General features: G+C 44.9%; 1 protein-coding gene across 1 annotated transcript in view; it reads left to right on the forward strand.

Moving 5' to 3' along the window:
- LOC134036510 (obscurin-like) overlaps positions 1–21757 on the forward strand; it is a 71256-nt gene that overhangs the window by 10276 nt on the left and 39223 nt on the right. Inside the window, exons 13-41 of the mRNA XM_062481494.1 lie at positions 169–444; positions 966–1241; positions 1763–2038; positions 2560–2835; positions 3357–3632; positions 4154–4429; positions 4951–5226; positions 5748–6023; positions 7856–8131; positions 8222–8497; positions 8624–8890; positions 9084–9353; positions 9832–10098; positions 10329–10595; positions 10689–10801; positions 10953–11106; positions 11227–11388; positions 11523–11627; positions 12999–13265; positions 13796–14065; positions 14250–14516; positions 14813–15079; positions 15742–16008; positions 16278–16547; positions 16694–16963; positions 17080–17346; positions 19097–19363; positions 19470–19736; positions 21424–21690. Coding sequence (XP_062337478.1) covers positions 169–444; positions 966–1241; positions 1763–2038; positions 2560–2835; positions 3357–3632; positions 4154–4429; positions 4951–5226; positions 5748–6023; positions 7856–8131; positions 8222–8497; positions 8624–8890; positions 9084–9353; positions 9832–10098; positions 10329–10595; positions 10689–10801; positions 10953–11106; positions 11227–11388; positions 11523–11627; positions 12999–13265; positions 13796–14065; positions 14250–14516; positions 14813–15079; positions 15742–16008; positions 16278–16547; positions 16694–16963; positions 17080–17346; positions 19097–19363; positions 19470–19736; positions 21424–21690 — 7311 coding nt within the window. The remainder of the gene's footprint in view (positions 1–168; positions 445–965; positions 1242–1762; positions 2039–2559; positions 2836–3356; positions 3633–4153; positions 4430–4950; positions 5227–5747; positions 6024–7855; positions 8132–8221; positions 8498–8623; positions 8891–9083; positions 9354–9831; positions 10099–10328; positions 10596–10688; positions 10802–10952; positions 11107–11226; positions 11389–11522; positions 11628–12998; positions 13266–13795; positions 14066–14249; positions 14517–14812; positions 15080–15741; positions 16009–16277; positions 16548–16693; positions 16964–17079; positions 17347–19096; positions 19364–19469; positions 19737–21423; positions 21691–21757) is intronic.

The following is a 21757-nucleotide window of genomic DNA, read 5'->3' on the forward strand; positions in this document are numbered from 1 at the left end:
ATGTTTGTTTCTGTCAAGTCTCAGTACACTTTATGTTGAGTCTGTCTGTTTTACCTTGTTTTTACTTTTACTGTGTGAGGTTTATTGTTCAACTTTGGCAAACTGTGTTGTCTTCTTACTGTAAATTGTTTCTGAAACCATGGTACCCCTCCACGACTCTCCTCTCAGAAGCCCAGGCTGCCTTCTCCAACAAGGAGTCTGTCCAGAAGGAGGTGAAAGCCTCCATCTCCCAGAAAGCTACTCTGAGCTGTGAGGTGTCTGATACCAAGACAGAGGTGAAATGGTACAAGGATGGGAAGCTGCTGACCTCCAGTAAGACAATCTGCATGGAGACAAAGGGCAAGAGTCGTCAGCTGGTGATAGAAAAGGTGGAGAAGAAGGATGCAGGAGAGTACACCTGTGAAGCTGGAACAGAGAAGCTCAACTTCAAATTACAGGTGGCAGGTAGGAAGGAAACTGTGCCAGCTTACATTAGCTTCTTGTGGATTGTCTGACTTGAGGCTCAATGGTTTGGCCTACAGTTGGCCTCATATGAGCTCTTTCTGTCTGTTACTATACAGAAATGTTGTAGCTTCTAATTCATGAACAACACATGGTGCACTCTGAGTAATTTTGGAGGCTAAAACTTTCCTTGGTTGTAATGAAATAAGATCAGTAAATATGGATGGCATTTGTCAATAGATTTTGAATCATGTAGGTACACAGTTATTATGAAGCAATATTTGAGGTAACATTCTGTGTCAGTAAACGTACGTTTCACCTGGACCTGATGGTGATCTCCTTGGGCTACAGTTTGTATGTTTGTTTCTGTCAAGTCTCAGTACACTTTATGTTGAGTCTGTCTGTTTTACCTTGTTTTTACTTTTACTGTGTGAGGTTTATTGTTCAACTTTGTCAAACTGTGTTGTCTTCTTACTGTAAATTGTTTCTGAAACCATGGTACCCCTCCACGACTCTCCTCTCAGAAGCCCAGGCTGCCTTCTCCAACAAGGAGTCTGTCCAGAAGGAGGTGAAAGCCTCCATCTCCCAGAAAGCTACTCTGAGCTGTGAGGTGTCTGATACCAAGACAGAGGTGAAATGGTACAAGGATGGGAAGCTGCTGACCTCCAGTAAGACAGTCTGCATGGAGACAAAGGGCAAGAGTCGTCAGCTGGTGATAGAAAAGGTGGAGAAGAAGGATGCAGGACAGTACACCTGTGAAGCTGGAACAGAGAAGCTCAACTTCAAATTACAGGTGGCAGGTAGGAAGGAAACTGTGCCAGCTTACATTAGCTTCTTGTGGATTGTCTGACTTGAGGCTCAATGGTTTGGCCTACAGTTGGCCTCATATGAGCTCTTTCTGTCTGTTACTATACAGAAATGTTGTAGCTTCTAATCCATGAACAACACATGGTGCACTCTGAGTAATTTTGGAGGCTAAAACTTTCCTTGGTTGTAATGAAATAAGATCAGTAAATATGGATGGCATTTGTCAATAGATTTTGAATCATGTAGGTACACAGTTATTATGAAGCAATATTTGAGGTAACATTCTGTGTCAGTAAACGGACGTTTCACCTGGACCTGATGGTGATCTCCTTGGGCTACAGTTTATATGTTTGTTTCTGTCAAGTCTCAGTACACTTTATGTTGAGTCTGTCTGTTTTACCTTGTTTTTACTTTTACTGTGTGAGGTTTATTGTTCAACTTTGGCAAACTGTGTTGTCTTCTTACTGTAAATTGTTTCTGAAACCATGGTACCCCTCCACGACTCTCCTCTCAGAAGCCCAGGCTGCCTTCTCCAACAAGGAGTCTGTCCAGAAGGAGGTGAAAGCCTCCATCTCCCAGAAAGCTACTCTGAGCTGTGAGGTGTCTGATACCAAGACAGAGGTGAAATGGTACAAGGATGGGAAGCTGCTGACCTCCAGTAAGACAATCTGCATGGAGACAAAGGGCAAGAGTCGTCAGCTGGTGATAGAAAAGGTGGAGAAGAAGGATGCAGGAGAGTACACCTGTGAAGCTGGAACAGAGAAGCTCAACTTCAAATTACAGGTGGCAGGTAGGAAGGAAACTGTGCCAGCTTACATTAGCTTCTTGTGGATTGTCTGACTTGAGGCTCAATGGTTTGGCCTACAGTTGGCCTCATATGAGCTCTTTCTGTCTGTTACTATACAGAAATGTTGTAGCTTCTAATCCATGAACAACACATGGTGCACTCTGAGTAATTTTGGAGGCTAAAACTTTCCTTGGTTGTAATGAAATAAGATCAGTAGATATGGATGGCATTTGTCAATAGATTTTGAATCATGTAGGTACACAGTTATTATGAAGCAATATTTGAGGTAACATTCTGTGTCAGTAAACGGACGTTTCACCTGGACCTGATGGTGATCTCCTTGGGCTACAGTTTATATGTTTGTTTCTGTCAAGTCTCAGTACACTTTATGTTGAGTCTGTCTGTTTTACCTTGTTTTTACTTTTACTGTGTGAGGTTTATTGTTCAACTTTGGCAAACTGTGTTGTCTTCTTACTGTAAATTGTTTCTGAAACCATGGTACCCCTCCACGACTCTCCTCTCAGAAGCCCAGGCTGCCTTCTCCAACAAGGAGTCTGTCCAGAAGGAGGTGAAAGCCTCCATCTCCCAGAAAGCTACTCTGAGCTGTGAGGTGTCTGATACCAAGACAGAGGTGAAATGGTACAAGGATGGGAAGCTGCTGACCTCCAGTAAGACAATCTGCATGGAGACAAAGGGCAAGAGTCGTCAGCTGGTGATAGAAAAGGTGGAGAAGAAGGATGCAGGAGAGTACACCTGTGAAGCTGGAACAGAGAAGCTCAACTTCAAATTACAGGTGGCAGGTAGGAAGGAAACTGTGCCAGCTTACATTAGCTTCTTGTGGATTGTCTGACTTGAGGCTCAATGGTTTGGCCTACAGTTGGCCTCATATGAGCTCTTTCTGTCTGTTACTATACAGAAATGTTGTAGCTTCTAATTCATGAACAACACATGGTGCACTCTGAGTAATTTTGGAGGCTAAAACTTTCCTTGGTTGTAATGAAATAAGATCAGTAAATATGGATGGCATTTGTCAATAGATTTTGAATCATGTAGGTACACAGTTATTATGAAGCAATATTTGAGGTAACATTCTGTGTCAGTAAACGTACGTTTCACCTGGACCTGATGGTGATCTCCTTGGGCTACAGTTTGTATGTTTGTTTCTGTCAAGTCTCAGTACACTTTATGTTGAGTCTGTCTGTTTTACCTTGTTTTTACTTTTACTGTGTGAGGTTTATTGTTCAACTTTGTCAAACTGTGTTGTCTTCTTACTGTAAATTGTTTCTGAAACCATGGTACCCCTCCACGACTCTCCTCTCAGAAGCCCAGGCTGCCTTCTCCAACAAGGAGTCTGTCCAGAAGGAGGTGAAAGCCTCCATCTCCCAGAAAGCTACTCTGAGCTGTGAGGTGTCTGATACCAAGACAGAGGTGAAATGGTACAAGGATGGGAAGCTGCTGACCTCCAGTAAGACAGTCTGCATGGAGACAAAGGGCAAGAGTCGTCAGCTGGTGATAGAAAAGGTGGAGAAGAAGGATGCAGGACAGTACACCTGTGAAGCTGGAACAGAGAAGCTCAACTTCAAATTACAGGTGGCAGGTAGGAAGGAAACTGTGCCAGCTTACATTAGCTTCTTGTGGATTGTCTGACTTGAGGCTCAATGGTTTGGCCTACAGTTGGCCTCATATGAGCTCTTTCTGTCTGTTACTATACAGAAATGTTGTAGCTTCTAATCCATGAACAACACATGGTGCACTCTGAGTAATTTTGGAGGCTAAAACTTTCCTTGGTTGTAATGAAATAAGATCAGTAAATATGGATGGCATTTGTCAATAGATTTTGAATCATGTAGGTACACAGTTATTATGAAGCAATATTTGAGGTAACATTCTGTGTCAGTAAACGGACGTTTCACCTGGACCTGATGGTGATCTCCTTGGGCTACAGTTTATATGTTTGTTTCTGTCAAGTCTCAGTACACTTTATGTTGAGTCTGTCTGTTTTACCTTGTTTTTACTTTTACTGTGTGAGGTTTATTGTTCAACTTTGGCAAACTGTGTTGTCTTCTTACTGTAAATTGTTTCTGAAACCATGGTACCCCTCCACGACTCTCCTCTCAGAAGCCCAGGCTGCCTTCTCCAACAAGGAGTCTGTCCAGAAGGAGGTGAAAGCCTCCATCTCCCAGAAAGCTACTCTGAGCTGTGAGGTGTCTGATACCAAGACAGAGGTGAAATGGTACAAGGATGGGAAGCTGCTGACCTCCAGTAAGACAATCTGCATGGAGACAAAGGGCAAGAGTCGTCAGCTGGTGATAGAAAAGGTGGAGAAGAAGGATGCAGGAGAGTACACCTGTGAAGCTGGAACAGAGAAGCTCAACTTCAAATTACAGGTGGCAGGTAGGAAGGAAACTGTGCCAGCTTACATTAGCTTCTTGTGGATTGTCTGACTTGAGGCTCAATGGTTTGGCCTACAGTTGGCCTCATATGAGCTCTTTCTGTCTGTTACTATACAGAAATGTTGTAGCTTCTAATCCATGAACAACACATGGTGCACTCTGAGTAATTTTGGAGGCTAAAACTTTCCTTGGTTGTAATGAAATAAGATCAGTAGATATGGATGGCATTTGTCAATAGATTTTGAATCATGTAGGTACACAGTTATTATGAAGCAATATTTGAGGTAACATTCTGTGTCAGTAAACGGACGTTTCACCTGGACCTGATGGTGATCTCCTTGGGCTACAGTTTATATGTTTGTTTCTGTCAAGTCTCAGTACACTTTATGTTGAGTCTGTCTGTTTTACCTTGTTTTTACTTTTACTGTGTGAGGTTTATTGTTCAACTTTGGCAAACTGTGTTGTCTTCTTACTGTAAATTGTTTCTGAAACCATGGTACCCCTCCACGACTCTCCTCTCAGAAGCCCAGGCTGCCTTCTCCAACAAGGAGTCTGTCCAGAAGGAGGTGAAAGCCTCCATCTCCCAGAAAGCTACTCTGAGCTGTGAGGTGTCTGATACCAAGACAGAGGTGAAATGGTACAAGGATGGGAAGCTGCTGACCTCCAGTAAGACAATCTGCATGGAGACAAAGGGCAAGAGTCGTCAGCTGGTGATAGAAAAGGTGGAGAAGAAGGATGCAGGAGAGTACACCTGTGAAGCTGGAACAGAGAAGCTCAACTTCAAATTACAGGTGGCAGGTAGGAAGGAAACTGTGCCAGCTTACATTAGCTTCTTGTGGATTGTCTGACTTGAGGCTCAATGGTTTGGCCTACAGTTGGCCTCATATGAGCTCTTTCTGTCTGTTACTATACAGAAATGTTGTAGCTTCTAATCCATGAACAACACATGGTGCACTCTGAGTAATTTTGGAGGCTAAAACTTTCCTTGGTTGTAATGAAATAAGATCAGTAAATATGGATGGCATTTGTCAATAGATTTTGAATCATGTAGGTACACAGTTATTATGAAGCAATATTTGAGGTAACATTCTGTGTCAGTAAACGGACGTTTCACCTGGACCTGATGGTGATCTCCTTGGGCTACAGTTTATATGTTTGTTTCTGTCAAGTCTCAGTACACTTTATGTTGAGTCTGTCTGTTTTACCTTGTTTTTACTTTTACTGTGTGAGGTTTATTGTTCAACTTTGGCAAACTGTGTTGTCTTCTTACTGTAAATTGTTTCTGAAACCATGGTACCCCTCCACGACTCTCCTCTCAGAAGCCCAGGCTGCCTTCTCCAACAAGGAGTCTGTCCAGAAGGAGGTGAAAGCCTCCATCTCCCAGAAAGCTACTCTGAGCTGTGAGGTGTCTGATACCAAGACAGAGGTGAAATGGTACAAGGATGGCAAGCTGCTGACCTCCAGTAAGACAGTCTGCATGGAGACAAAGGGCAAGAGTCGTCAGCTGGTGATAGAAAAGGTGGAGAAGAAGGATGCAGGAGAGTACACCTGTGAAGCTGGAACAGAGAAGCTGAACTTCAAATTACAGGTGGCAGGTAGGAAGGAAACTGTGCCAGCTTACATTAGCTTCTTGTGGATTGTCTGACTTGAGGCTCAATGGTTTGGCCTACAGTTGGCCTCATATGAGCTCTTTCTGTCTGTTAATATACAGAAATGTTGTAGCTTCTAATCCATTGTAGCGGGGTTTGCTCGTTTAAGATTAGCAATACTTAATTTATAATAAAGTATGTAGTTCTTGGGGGCACCACCTCTTATTTGTTAAAGGGACAGAGGAAACCTTATTGAATAATATTGAATAATATCCTTCGTAATAATCAGTCTAATCTTAAGTAGTGAATTCTATGAAAGTAGAGCAGATCAGATAACGTGAGGGATAACGCGAGTATTATAAACAATGATTTATTTAAGGAAATGTAATTATAATGAACAAATACCAGAGAAGTTATAGGTTAGTTGAAAGTGAGTTGAGTTGAACTGTATAAAGTAGGTCCTAAACTATGATGAGGGTTGGTACAAGATGGTAGGTTGAGACCGCGTGGGGAGGGGGAAGGGAGAGAGAGAGATAGGCTTCTGGAGAACAATGGGAGAGTATGTTAACTAATCCTAACGAAAGTTAGGTTAAATCATTTGCAAACTAAAATCAAACGTAACAATTTAAATCACAATATGCCAATGTTCACAAGTAAGAAATGTAGCAATATCGCAGTTACTGTTGTCAGTTTGAAGAAGAAGAGTCAAAGTTCCGTTCGTCGTTGTCAAACGGTTAGAGCAAAGGAATCTTTCGTTCAAGTTCCTAGTGGTCCAGTGAGTTGCTGATTGAGAAGGATAGGTCAGATGTGTCGCGAACACTTCCGGTGAATCCTTGCGAAAAAGCACGGATTGCTTGCGCGTCAAGGTTTTATAATCCTTGAGAAAGGGGGGTATCCTTTTGGAGGTGAACTCTTTGATTGGTCAGTTACTCCCACCTGGGCGTCCATCCTGAGATTGACGTATGGGTGTGAAGTGGTTGATAACTTTTCAGAGTTCAGCTATTTCAAATGTCCATGTATTGCTTATACTTCGAAATATAACAATACAACATTAATAAATGGTTTAGTTTGTAGATTAGAATCATTTTGATATCAAGATTGACTGATTTATCATAACAGGGAAGGAAGTTACATTAAAACATCAAATTATATCAACACAGCATTAAAGGGAAAGCATACATTATAACACATCAACTACTGTCATTGAAATAGTGTCCATGAGCCATGTAGTCCTTGAGAATATGTTTGTAAATCCAGAAAAGTTAGTTTTTCCTTAAAATCCTTTGTCTCCATACTGTAAGGCCATTTTGGTCTACCTTCTGACCCCATGCTGGGCCAGAAGCTTTGAAGCTCCTGCTCTGGAGATAAGGACAAGGGGGAAAACGCCCTTTCTCCTTGTCGGGGGTAGGGGAAAGGTGTGATGGTACGTGGTTTGTCTGTTGGCTCTGCTACACCATGAACAACACATGGTGCAGTCTGAGTAATTATGGAGGCTAACACTTTCCTTGTTTGTAATGAAATAAGATCAGTAGATATGGATTGCATTTGTCAATAGATTTTGAATCATGTAGGTACACAGTTATTATGAAGCAATATTTGAGGTAACATTCTGTGTCAGTAAACGGACGTTTCACCTGGACCTGATGGTGATCTCCTTGGGCTACAGTTTATATGTTTGTTTCTGTCAAGTCTCAGTACACTTTATGTTGAGGGTGTCTGTTTTACCTTGTTTTACTTTTACTGTGTGAAGTTTATTGTTCAACTTTGTCAAACTGTGTTGTCTTCTTATTGTAAATTGTTTCTGAAACCATGGTACCCCTCCACGACTCTCCTCTCAGAAGCCCAGGCTGCCTTCTCCAACAAGGAGTCTGTCCAGAAGGAGGTGAAAGCCTCCATCTCCCAGAAAGCTACTCTGAGCTGTGAGGTGTCTGATACCAAGACAGAGGTGAAATGGTACAAGGATGGCAAGCTGCTGACCTCCAGTAAGACAGTCTGCATGGAGACAAAGGGCAAGAGTCGTCAGCTGGTGATAGAAAAGGTGGAGAAGAAGGATGCAGGAGAGTACACCTGTGAAGCGGGAGCAGAGAAGATGGTCTTTAAGTTGCTTATGAAAGGTAAGTTTTCATTGTTATTTGCTGCTGTATGTATTTTATTTTTTAGATTTTTTTGTACAAACCTGTGGGTGTCTCTCTTACTCTCAACAGAGTCTACTGCCATGTTCCAGAAAAAGTCAGCTGTGAAGGAGACATGCAGTGTTCAAGCCAGTGAGAAAATTGTTTTTACCACTGAGCTGACTTCCGAGAGCGTGAGCGTGAAGTGGTTCAGGGATGGAGTGGAGCTGAAGGAGGGATCCAAGTATGAGATAAAGAAAGAGGGTCTGTCTCGTACCCTGGTGGTCAAGTCGGCCGAAGTCAAAGATAGCGGAACATACTTTTGTCAGACAGTGGATGACAAGCAGGAGTTTACTGCCCAAGTCAAAGGTCTGTCACCTTATTCTTGAAATTGATTCCTTTTGTATTTTCCATGTCTTTAATACCTTTTCTCTATTGTAGCAGAGTAAACAAAAAAAAACTACAGTTCTGAGGCTGTGGTTCTTCTCTGCTCAGATTCGCCCCTGAAGTTTGCGGTCCAGTTGGAGTGTGTTTCCACGGAGCTGGGCGGTACCCTGACCCTGGTGTGTGAGCTGAAACGAGCGTCAGGAGACGTTCTCTGGCGCCATAGTGGCCGTGAGGTCAAACCCGGAGGCAGGTTCAGTGTGGGCGCTGAGGGCACCAAGCGGATCTTGACTGTGACCGGCACGACAAAAGAAGATGAGGGGGAGTACAGCTGTGAATGCAAGGATGACAAGACCTCTGCCAAGGTCTCCATTAAAGGTATAGAAACGCAAAGGCCACCGTACAAGTTACAAAATATTCGAAATATGTTCTTGAAATATGTCTGACATCTGTTTTTAGAACTGTTGGAATAAACCTTTCACTCAATATGAGTGCATATACGTTGTTAAGCACTGTCCAGTTCAGGAACATCATCACTGAATACAAATATAATTTTATGTTGTTCTTTTAGCTCCAAGGTTGGTAAGGCTGACCTCCAAGTTGAGCAATGTGGTTGCTTCTGAGGGCAAGGACGCCATCTTCAAGTGCAGTGTCACCCCAGCCGACGCCAAGGTGAAATGGCTCTGCAACAACGTGCCCCTCACCGATGGACTCAAGTACAAGATTGAGCACGGGGGCACCAGCCACTCTCTCACCATCACCTCCGTGTCCCAGGAGGACGCAGGCGAGATCAGTGTGGACACAGAGGGCAAGGGATGCAAGGCCACTCTCCAAGTGCAACGTAATGACTAGCATGCGCTACTCATACAGTGTACATACGTCCATAAATGTCTTGTGAACTCCCTCTTGTTTATTTACATTTACTTATCCAGAGCGACTTACAGTAAGTACAGGGACATTCTCCCCGAGGCAAGTAGGGTGAAGTGCCATGCCCAAGGACACAACATCATTTGACATGGCTGGTAATCGAACCGGCAAGCTTCTGATTAATAGCCTGATTCCCTAACCGCTCAGCTATTTGACCCCCCCCTTTATCACGATAAGCCCCAATTCAGGCTGAAAATTGAGATGTCTCCATTTTGTTTATTATGTAACATGAACAACAGGACTTTACATTAAGACTCCCACCACAGTTACTCTACAAAGGAACTACAGTGGACCATCGTGACAGGAGATAAAGGACAGCCTTTCTGATAAAGATCTGAAAATCTGCTGTGTATGGAGTTACAATGCTTGGTCTGTCTCTACTCCTTCCACAGAGGTCCCAGTGCTCTTCAAGAAGAAACTGGAGAACGTGACGGTGGAGGAGCAGGCAGAGGTGAAGCTGGAGGTGGAGCTGAGCAGGCCGTCGGCCGAGGTCAGGTGGATGAAGAACAGCGTGGTGCTGCAGTCTGGAGGGAACATGGAGATCAGGGTGGAGGGGGCCAAGCAGACCCTGGTCTTCAAGAGCGTGGTCTACGCAGACAGGGGATTCTACTCCTGCGAGACCCTGGATGACAAAACCCAGGCCAAACTCACCGTGGAGAGTAAGAGGACTCCTATGTTACATCGGGTGGAGTTGACTACTCAAGTTGGCAAGGACATTATTGTGACAACAGAAGATGTTCTGGAGTCTTCCCAGAGTTTGAGAGAACTTTACACGAAGACATGTCCTGTCACTAAGACATTTATATCTAGAAGTTGTGCTAAGATAAAAACATACACACTATACGTATTGAAACTGTTTTTAAGTCCTCCCCTCCATCCTTTTTTACAGTGAAAAAGATCCAGATAGTGAAGGGCCTGTCGGAGCTGAAGGCCACTGAGAAGGAGACGGTGACACTGGAGGTGGAGTTGAGCCAGGCTGACGTGGAAGGCTCCTGGACCAGGGATGGGGCCAAGCTGAAGGTCGGCCCCAACTGCCGGATCACCGCCCTGGGGAACAAGCATGCCTTAACCCTGTCCCAGCTCAAGATGGAGGACGCAGGAACCATAGCCTTCCAAGCAGAGGGGGTCCATACCGCTGCAAAGCTTATTGTAACAGGTAGGTTTCCCCATTTTTACCAGATGCAAACTTGTTGCTGAAATACCACATTTAATTTTGGTGTTAAGTTTTAAAGTGTTGCGTTTCTTTTAGAACCTGTTGCTATGATATCTAAACCTATGGAGGATATCAAAGCCCCAGAAAAAGACAAGGTCACTTTTGAATGTGAAGTATCTAAAACAAACGCTGAGGTCAAGTGGTTCAAGGTGAGAAACCAATCTCCAATAAATATTCCGCCATTTCATTCATAGAAGATCAACTTGCAGCTTTGTAGTCTGTCAGTCTGTCTGTAAATGATACATTGCATATCGAGCACTGAGTATACAAATAATACTTAAGAAGAACATCATTTCCCAGGGTGACACTGAGCTGAAGCCAGGAAAGACCATTGGTATCCACTCCCAGGGGCGTAAGCGTAGCATGATCATCCACAAATGTTCCCAAGAGGACCAGGGCACCTATGGCTGCCGCACTGCTGATGACAACACCTCTGCCAAGCTCACCGTTCATGGTAGCACCCTTCCACCACAACTCAATTCACACAATGAGACATTTACTACAGAACAAAATCTGATTTTGTCCAGTAAAACTTTGCATTGTAAGGAAAGATCTGTCCATGTGTCTCTCACAGCCAGAGAGATAACGATCGTGAAAAATCTGGAAGACTTGGAGGTGACGGAGAAGGAGAGCGCCGCGTTTGTCTGCGAGATTTCTCATGACGAGGTGGAGTGCCACTGGTTCAAAGGCAACACCAAACTCAAGGCCGGGGACAACATCAAGATGAGACAGGAGGGTGAGGTCACAGTTTGCCATATTCACCTTTCAGTATAGGTTCCTGTTTAGTTTACATCTGATGTGAACGCATTGAGTTTTGATGTCACTTCTCGGACACTAACTTATTGTGCTAATGAGTTGCTCTTTCTGAAGGTAAAACCTATGTGCTGCTGTTTAAGTCGGTGACGGTAGAAGATGCAAGTGAGATTAAATTCACAGCTGAGAAAGTTTCCTCGACAGCCAACCTGAAAGTCAAAGGTACCGACCCCAGCCGTGCAGCACACGATACAATTCAACACAACATGCAGTGCACAATTCAGTGTCTAGTATGGCAGAGGACGCCATTATACAAACACATTCAGGTGAAAGTTGCATGGCTTACAGCACATTTCAGGGAGAGTTTCATACCAATCTTTGTTGCTCTATCTCTTGGTGGAACGTCCTAATCTCCACAAAAAGTGAATTGATGAAATTATTTGTGACAAGAGTCTCCATTTCAGACCATTAATGAGAAGACTTTCTTAATTGTAATGGGAGTTGTAGAATGACAAAGACGTCTTTAAAGGCTATTTTTGATTAAAATATGCAGTTGTGGATTTACTGTGGATTTACTTGGCTCTTTTGGATTTCTTGGAATGGAGGTGAGGGTAGGGACGTCACTAGCCAGATGAGGTATTAATGGCCTCATCTCCAGCCCTGCATTAGCATAGCTGTGGATAAAGAAATCCTTGTCTGTCTATGGAAGGCCATGGGGAGTCGTCATCGGACATTTGGCAAGTTCTGTCGACAAGGAAATGTACGTCAAGAACAAAATAAGGAGGTCCTCTTTATGGTTTCTTCGAACAGTGGCTGTATCTAGGTGTTTGTATCTCCCAATGAGGCACTCACCTTGTTGAGTTGTGAGGCGCGATGATGATGTTCTTTTCTAAATGACTGTAGCTGTGTTCCATACCGTTGTTGAGAGGTTAGAGCTCCTGTCACCTTGGTCTCTACCTCTGCAGTATTTTTTGAGGGTAGGCTACTTGAATCTGCTTTGGTTTGCATAGCAAGAATAAGATTCTATAGGCGATGTTTTGCAGTTTGCTGTTTGGCATTAGGCCAGATTGATAGTTTGATGAATGTGTCTTTATAAGTACAGGTAATACACTCTAATATATATTTGGGACATGAAACTTGTTCACTGCTTATGCTTTGCTTTAGTTTGTGCACCTGGTCAGTTAATTTCAAATTGGAAGTACCCTTTTCACCCTATTAGATTTTTTATCAAAGACTCAGCTGGAAAGCACAATCTTCAAAGCAAGGATCTGGGTCACTCAGCACACTATGATGGGTTTAGTAGTGTGAAAAGGGTACTTAGAAAGAGACTTCTCTTGGGCCTAGGCATGGGCCGGTATCAGATTTTGACAGGATGATAACCTTGAGAAAAAATACCACGGTTTCACGGTATTGCAAATACAGCGGTATACCTTCAAACCGGTAACCAGCCCATGCCTACTTGGGCCGTGCCTTGTCTTCACTGCAGATTGTCTTAGTGCTGCGCACTGCCTTGTTGCCTTGGTGTCCTAACTCTCTGATACTACAGCCTCGGCTGTTCCATTGATGAGGTGCCACTGCTGTTGTTGTTATTAGAGCTGCCTGTCAAGTTTGTGAAGAAGCTCAGGGATAAGATAGCCATGTTCAAGCACCGCGGACACCTGGAGTGCCAAGTGTCTCGGGCCAGTGCTAAAGTCAAGTGGTACAAGAACAAGAAGGAGCTCAAGCCCAGCAAGAAGCACGAGATTGGCGGTGAAGGCGTGTACCGCAAACTCACCATCAACGACATCGGGGAGGATGATGAGGACACCTACACCTGTGATGCCGGCGATGACAAGACTTCTTGTAAAATGCTGGTGGAAGGTAACAGGATGGCGGACGAAACCAGGACGTTAGGATCTTTCATGGGTATCCTCATGTATCGTGAATTAAAATGGCTCTATGTACGTGTTGGATTGACATGGCCATCTAAATACGAATACATACCATCTCCTCAAGGATTCAGTACTCTTCTATAATCTTATTACTATGGAACTACTGCTTCTAGTTGAGGAGTCTTATTGAGCAATATCGTATATTTAGATTAGATGGCTGTATGTACATGAGGTTTTCATGGCCATTTATGTACAGTAAATACTGTACACATACTATATCCTTAAGCACATATCCCTTTCTCACTTATAAAACAACTACTAGTCCTGCTATTAGTTACATTAAGCAAGACACTTCTTTCATACTTTTGAATGAATCATTTTAAATACATATATTCAACCCCTAGAATTAATTGCAATCTCACCATCAATTTGTGAGTTGTTGGTAAAGGAGGGAAAACGTGTAGTTAGTTTTTATGAGGTTTGACACATCTTTTTTTGAATGTCCTATTGATCCTTCAGAACAGGCCATAAGTATAGTGAGGGAGCTAAGTGCTGTGGAGGTGACGGAGCCCTTCGCTGCCGTCTTCAAAGTGGAGATCAGCATGGAGTCTGTCAAGCCTGTCAAGTGGACGCTGAACGGCGTGGCCGTGCAGGAGAGCGCCGACGTGGAGATGGAGAAGGAGGGCACCATGCACCGCCTCACCTTCAAGAAGACCAAGGCATCCATGACGGGACCTGTACAGTTCACCGCTGGCAAGAGCAAGTCTGTGACCCAGCTCACTGTCAAAGGTGAGAGACAGAAACCTTCTCTTTATCCGGAAAACAATCTTGTGATTAGCATCTCAAGGCTACATTAGCATTGCATTATCATTACATTAGCTACAACATTAGCTGCAGCCTTAGCATTCCATTAGCATGTTAGAAACCTCCACTCGTGTAGTCTCAGCCATTCCCTGCTATTCTTCCTTGTCAGAGCGCCCCCTAGAGGTGGTGGAGCCCATCAAGGACGTGAAGGCCAAGGAGAAAGCCTCAGTCACCTTGAGCTGCAAGTTCTCCACTCCGCCAAAGGAGGTGAGCTGGTTCAAAGGTGAGACCACCCTGGTGGCGTCAGACAAGCTCAGCCTGAAGCTGGACGCTGCGTGCGCTCAGCTGACCATCCAGAAGCTGATTGGTGAGGACTCAGGGGAGTACCGCTGTCAGTCTGAACTGGCCGAGACCAAAGCCACTCTCACTGTCGAAGGTATAGTTCAACTACAACTGGGTCTGTCTTTCTCTTCAAAGGCTAATTTTAATGTCACTTCAAACAATGTATTATTGATTCATTGTTGTTGTGCATACACAACAAATAACAGTTGGCTGAACGGGAACATTGTGGCTGTTCAGTTCACCTAGTTGTAGCTTCGTACACAGTATGAATCTTTCTCTGTCTGTATGTATTCTGAATCAAGTGTGTGTGGATATGTATGCATTAGCACCTGCAGAGGGCATCGTGTTGTCCCATACGTTACAAGTGACTTTGAATCCGTCACCTTGCAGTTCGAGAGGTGAAGATCACCAAGAGCCTGTCTGACACTGAGGTGGATGAGGACAGCGATGCTCTGCTGACCTGTGAGATCAACTACGCCGATGAGGAGGTGCAGTGGCTACTGAACGACAAGGCCCTCTTCACCAACGAGGTCAACACCATCACACACATGGGGAAAGTGCACACGTTGACACTCAAAAACCTGGCGCCTGAAGACGGAGGAATAATTACCTTCAGTGTCCGGGACATCAAAGAGTCGGTCACTCTTAAGGTCAAAGGTAAGGACTCAAGGCCTAGTTTACGTTTACATTTAGTCATTTAGCAGACGCTTTTACCCAAAGCGACTTACAAAAGAGAGCTTTACAAAAAGTGCACAGGTCAATGATCATAAACAACGAGATAGATAGCCCCAAAAACATTGCGGGTAGCCAAAACATAAAACATACATTATGAAAAGCAAATAAGTGCCAATGGGTAGAACCAGAAGAGCATGTAGTTAAACTAATTTCAGTTAAACAACATGATCCTCGAAAGTGCTAGAGTGTACCTGGAGGAAAGCAAGCAACAATAATATAATTCACAGCGAGTACAAGTAGTTAAATCAGTTACAACTAACCAACAAGTGCAGCAAGTCATTCAATAAGTGTCATTGTGTTCCTGGAGGAAATAAACTAACATCTGAGCCAACAAATCTTTTTTAATTACAGTTGTACTCCCGGAACAAGTGTGTCTTTAGCCTTTTCTTGAAGGTGGAGAGACAGTCAGTATCTCTGATGGAGGTGGGGAGATGATTCCACCATTGGGGGGCCAGACAGGAGAAGAGCTTGGGTTAGAGCAGGCACTAGTTAATAGTTAATCATTATGATGTTAATGCCTACAAAGGCTTCACAAGTCTAGGGTTACAAGACTGTTTGTGTCATGAACATCATTTCCTTTCTAGAGAAGAGAGCTGTGTTCCTCAAGTCTCTGGACGATGTGGTCGGGGAGGAGAAAGGCATGATCACTCTGGCATGTGAGGCCTCTAAGCCCAGGGTGTCCCCTGCCTGGAGGAAAGATGGTAAAGTCCTGGCGGCCAGTCCTAAGTATGAGCTGCTACACACAGGGAAGTCTCTGGGGTTGATCATCAAGGACGTCACCAAGGAGGACGCAGGGGAGTACAGCTGTGACTTGGGAACCGAGGTCTCGAAGTCACAGGTCACTGTGAGAGGTGAGTTCCCTGTGTCAAAGCGACGCAACTCATGGGGGTTAGGTTAGCTCAGTGGTTAGAGCCTTTGCCCTCCAATCAAGAGGTTATTGATTCAAAACCCAGGATAGAATATCAAATGTCTGGGAAATGAACACGTTATTTTCATGTCAACTAACCAGTGTGACTAAGGTACTGTACAGATGTCAGGGTCATACACCAGCGTTAACAACTATTACTCATATTATGGTCTTATACTGTACGTCAAACAAATGACAAACATTCTTCCTCAGACCTGAGTGTCGGTATCACTAAGTGGTTGAAGTCTGCAGAGGTGAATGAGGGAGAGACGTGCAGCTTTGAGTGCATCCTTTCACGAGAGACCACAGACGAGTGCTGCTGGACGGTGAATGGCAAGGCCGTCACAGAGGGTGGGCGCTTCAACATGTCCAGCAAAGGACGCAAGTACATTCTGACCATCAAGGATGCGACACCAGCTGATGCTGGAGAGGTGATCTTCAACCTCAAGGACCTGAACACCAAGGCCACATTAGCAGTTGAAGGTTAGACTTTTGCTCATCCTATATATTGAGAAAAAAATATGAATTTATGAGCATTTGTTGAAAAGAACATGACAAAAAAAAACGAATTCAACATTATGGACACCCTCTGTTTTAAAGATAAGCATGACAAATAACACTGGTTGCAGGCTTAGCCAAGTCGGTGTTTCGCGAGCTCCAGAACGTCAGGGTGGTGGCAGGAGAGGACTCGGTGTTCAGCTGTGAGGTCACTCAGACCAGCGCCTCCGTCAAGTGGGCCAAGGATGGCAAGGCCATCAAGAAGAGCCAGAAGTACTCCCTCAGCCAGGAGGAGAAGGTCATGAAGCTCACCGTCCATAGCGTCAGCGCACAGGACTCGGGGGAATACAGCTGTGAGGTTGTGGGAGGGGCCACTACCAAGGCCAAGCTGGAGGTCCAAGGTAAGCTCCGCTAAACACATCCCCCCCCCCCCTGTGTCTACACTCGAAATGGTGTCATCCACGTGCCAAACGTGGGTGACTCCTCCATGTTCTCCTCTTGACTCGCCTTCCCTCAGAACCCGTCCACAAGTTCACCAAGGAGCTGAAGGACGGCCAGGGGGAGGAGAAGGGGACCGTCACCCTGCAGTGTGAGACGGCCCAGCCTGCCACCAAGGTCACCTGGTACAAGGGCTCCACAGAGCTCCAGACCGGGGGACGCTACGAGATCACCCAGAAGGAAGGCGTCTGCAGCCTGACCATCCGGCAGCTGGAGGAGGCAGATAGCGACACCTACTCCTGCGATGTAGGCACTGCCAAGAGCGCTGCCAAGCTGACGGTCAAAGGTAAGAACAAAGGCATTTTTTCGACTGTAGCTTCAACACTCAGTCGATCAGTTTTTCATATGTTGGTTACAGACTTGTTTTTTTGCTGCTGCGCAAACTGTATCTGCGTATGTTGTTTTGGACATTCAGTCTTTAATCATGTTGTCATAAGTATGATGCAAGTGTGGATGACGATTTAACTTTTTATGGACCATAGTGACTTGGGCTCTGCAATGAGCCAGTTGTATATATTAACAGACAAGACTGTATGAGAGATTGTGTTTTAAAGGTTTCATTTACAGTTGCTACTGTTGAAATCATCTAAGGGGATTACAGGTAAGTGAATCCCATTAGAAGCTTTTTCATGTTTGATTGTGCAGATTGAATTGAGCCCCTTGCACTGTGCAATTCATTTTGGATAAGTTTACATTTACAATGGAAAGAGTCACACAGGTCTACCGTTGTCTTAACTAGAATCTTCCTGCATGCTGATCTTCCTGAGCACATGCCGGTGTGTGGATCCTCATGCTGTTTACCTGACGTCATCACAGAACAAGTCTTTTTCTAGTCTTATGAGTCTTATACATTTTTTCTTAACATTTGAGGTACACTACTCTATATCAAAGGTGGAGCACCTGTTGGACTCCGAACTGTGTTGTTTTTGGTGCTGACTATCACACTTCCTATGTCCCTCCCAGGCCAGTCAGTGCTGATAGTGGAGGGCCCTCAGGATGTTGAGTGTGTTGAGGGGGACACGACTACATTCAGGTGCCTCGTCAGCCCTACTGACCTGCCCTGTGTGCAGTGGTGCCTCGACCAAACCCCCCTACAGCCCAGCCTCCTCAATCAGTTGGAGGCGTGCGAGGGGGGACGCCACTCTCTTACAGTCAGAGAGCTTAGCTACAGAGACTCTGGCGTGATCTCTGTGGTGGCTGGGGAGAAGAGGGCACACGCTAACTTCCTGGTCAAAGGGAAGCGCTTAGTTCCGTGGATCTACAGCTCTAGAGCTGTTGTAGATGGAACGATTGGATCAACTGGAGACCATAGTTTTGAATCGGTCTTTCGATTTCCTGTCTGAAATTGATGTTGAAGCACACTGTGGATTTGAATGTCATCCCCAGTCTCTGGAATATGCATTGGCAAATGCACGGTCGTGTCGAGGGATAAGTGGATGCCTGTATCCACAGTGCCTTTAGTTTAAACCTCATCATCATTTAATTTTTTGGCAACCATTCTTGAATGGTCTGCGTTGGTCTCACCTGTCTGGTGAGATATCCAGCTCATAGGTTTCTCATAGCCATTTTTACAATATGCACAGAACCCTGACACGTTTTTCCCCAGATGGGAACGTAAAGTTATCCCATGGATTTCTCTGTCTGAATGTTGAGAACTGTGAAAACAGTTGTCTCTGTAAAAGTTTTTTTGTTGTTGCTGTGAAGTCGCTGTTTGGCTGTGCTGATCCTTTTGCACTTGGGAAGGATTTCAATCTCTGTTTGAGCTGTTCGACCATCTTTACCATGGTCATGTTGAGCTCACGCCATACTAAAGCCTCTTCGAGCAAGACGTCAAGTCCATTGATTGACCCTTGGAACGGTTGTGGTTCCAAAGGCTAGCATAACGACAGATCATCTTCATCCTCCCGGTCATCTGCAACCCCTCTCTGTTTCACTGTTGGTTTTCCTGCCAGATAAAGATTGTTTAATCCAGGGTTACATTAACCAACAATGTGGCGGTATTTCACCCCAAACCCTCCCCCCCACCCCCACCCCAGCCTTACCTCCGAGTTTCAAACAGAAGCTGAAGAACCAGGAGGCCACGGAAGGCCAGAATGTGACCCTCAGCTGTGAGTTGTCCAAACCTGGGGTCAAAGTTCAGTGGAAGAAGGGCTCAGAGAATCTGCAGGCCGGAGACAAGTATGAGATGAAGCAGAGAGACTCTTCTCTGGAGCTCAAGGTCAAAACTCTGAAGGTGGAGGACAGTGGAGAGTACTGCTGTGAGTGTGGAGACCAGAAGACCAACGCTACCGTCAAAGTCAATGGTATGAATGTGTTAACAGTCTCATTGCTGTCTTTGTTTGAAGGTTTTGCTTTGTGTTGTTGAAGAGCTTCCACTACTAACGGTCTAACTAAACAATGGTTTGTCAGCATTGCCTGTGACGATCAAGCAGAAGCTACAGAGCCAGGAGGCTGAGGAGGGGGGCAGTGTCACCCTGCACTGTGAGCTCTCTAAACCTGGACTCCCTGTGGAGTGGAGGAAGGGAACACAGCAGCTGAAGTCTGGAGGAAAGTACCAGATGAAGCAGGAAGCCTCTGTGAGTGAACTCCTGATCAGCAAAGTGGCTCCAGAGGACAGTGGAGAATACAGCTGTGTGTGTGGAGACCTGAAGACCACCGCCAGCATCAAGATCAAGGGTAGGAGGAAGTGGTTTTATCTGGATGTGAATCCCTTCATGCATTTTGTATTGTTGCTCAAATGTACCTGAATTCCAGGATGTTGTTTTCATGATTACTACCGGTATACCATTTAACCTGTATAAGGGTTTCTGTGTCATATGTTTATGTTGTCTTCTGCCCTTTTTCTCAACACGTGTGAGTGTGAATCATTTCGCTGTTCAAGCCATAGGTTTGTGTTTTTGTATATTGTATATTGTTTTCAATGTTTTGCGTTCAATGTTTTGTGTTCTGTTTGTCTGTAACTTCCTGTACTCTGTTAGTGACTGTTGTCCTGATTTTGTTTCCATTCCACATGTTGTCAATGTGTTTTCCTTTCCTCCTATTCATTAAGCAAAATGTTTTTCTAGGTCATTCAGACTGGATCCTCCAACCTTTGTTTATCATTTGGAATGCTCCACTTTCATTGTGATAGACAATACAGTGGTACAGGTACATCACCTACAGTACTCTGTCTTGGAGGTTTCCATTTATAGTAGGAATTGTTGTTGTAGCTTTGAAGGCCCCTGCTCCTGCAGTCCATTCCAAAGAGGAGCCTCAGAAACAGGAAACCAAGGGAGGCCAAGGTAGGGAGGGAGGTGAAGAAGGTGAAATGGCCTCCGCTTTGGCTTTCTGCCTGCAGTTTGTACACAACTAAATTCAGGTGCCTGGTCAGCCCTACTGACCTGCCCTGTGTGCAGTGGTGCCTCGACCAAACCCCCCTGCAGCCCAGCCTCCTCAATCAGATGGAGGCGTGCGAGGGGGGACACCTCTCTCTTACAGTCAGAGAGCTTAGCTACAGAGACTCTGGCGTGATCTCTGTGGTGGCTGGGGAGAAGAGGGCACACGCTAACTTCCTGGTCAAAGGGAAACGCTTAGTTCCGTGGATCTACAGCTCTAGAGCTGTTGTAGATGGAACGATTGGATCAACTGGAGACCATAGTTTTGAATCGGTCTTTCAATTTCCTGTCTGAAATTGATGTTGAAGCACACTATGTGGATTTGAATGTCATCCCCAGTCTCTGGAATATGCATTGGCAAATGCACGGTCGTGTCGAGGGATAAGTGGATGCCTGTATCCACAGTGCCTTTAGTTTAAACCTCATCATCATTTAATTTTTTGGCAACCATTCTTGAATGGTCTGCGTTGGTCTCACCTGTCTGGTGAGATATCCAGCTCATAGGTTTCTCATAGCCATTTTTACAATATGCACAGAACCCTGACACGTTTTTCCCCAGATGGGAACGTAAAGTTATCCCATGGATTTCTCTGTCTGAATGTTGAGAACTGTGAAAACAGTTGTCTCTGTAAAAGTTTTTTTGTTGTTGCTGTGAAGTCGCTGTTTGGCTGTGCTGATCCTTTTGCACTTGGGAAGGATTTCAATCTCTGTTTGAGCTGTTCGACCATCTTTACCATGGTCATGTTGAGCTCACGCCATACTAAAGCCTCTTCGAGCAAGACGTCAAGTCCATTGATTGACCCTTGGAACGGTTGTGGTTCCAAAGGCTAGCATAACGACAGATCATCTTCATCCTCCCGGTCATCTGCAACCCCTCTCTGTTTCACTGTTGGTTTTCCTGCCAGATAAAGATTGTTTAATCCAGGGTTACATTAACCAACAATGTGGCGGTATTTCACCCCAAACCCTCCCCCCCACCCCCACCCCAGCCTTACCTCCGAGTTTCAAACAGAAGCTGAAGAACCAGGAGGCCACGGAAGGCCAGAATGTGACCCTCAGCTGTGAGTTGTCCAAACCTGGGGTCAAAGTTCAGTGGAAGAAGGGCTCAGAGAATCTGCAGGCCGGAGACAAGTATGAGATGAAGCAGAGAGACTCTTCTCTGGAGCTCAAGGTCAAAACTCTGAAGGTGGAGGACAGTGGAGAGTACTGCTGTGAGTGTGGAGACCAGAAGACCAACGCTACCGTCAAAGTCAATGGTATGAATGTGTTAACAGTCTCATTGCTGTCTTTGTTTGAAGGTTTTGCTTTGTGTTGTTGAAGAGC

Source organism: Osmerus eperlanus, chromosome 16 (assembly GCF_963692335.1).
Source record: "Osmerus eperlanus chromosome 16, fOsmEpe2.1, whole genome shotgun sequence".
Taxonomy (NCBI): Eukaryota; Metazoa; Chordata; class Actinopteri; order Osmeriformes; family Osmeridae; genus Osmerus; species Osmerus eperlanus.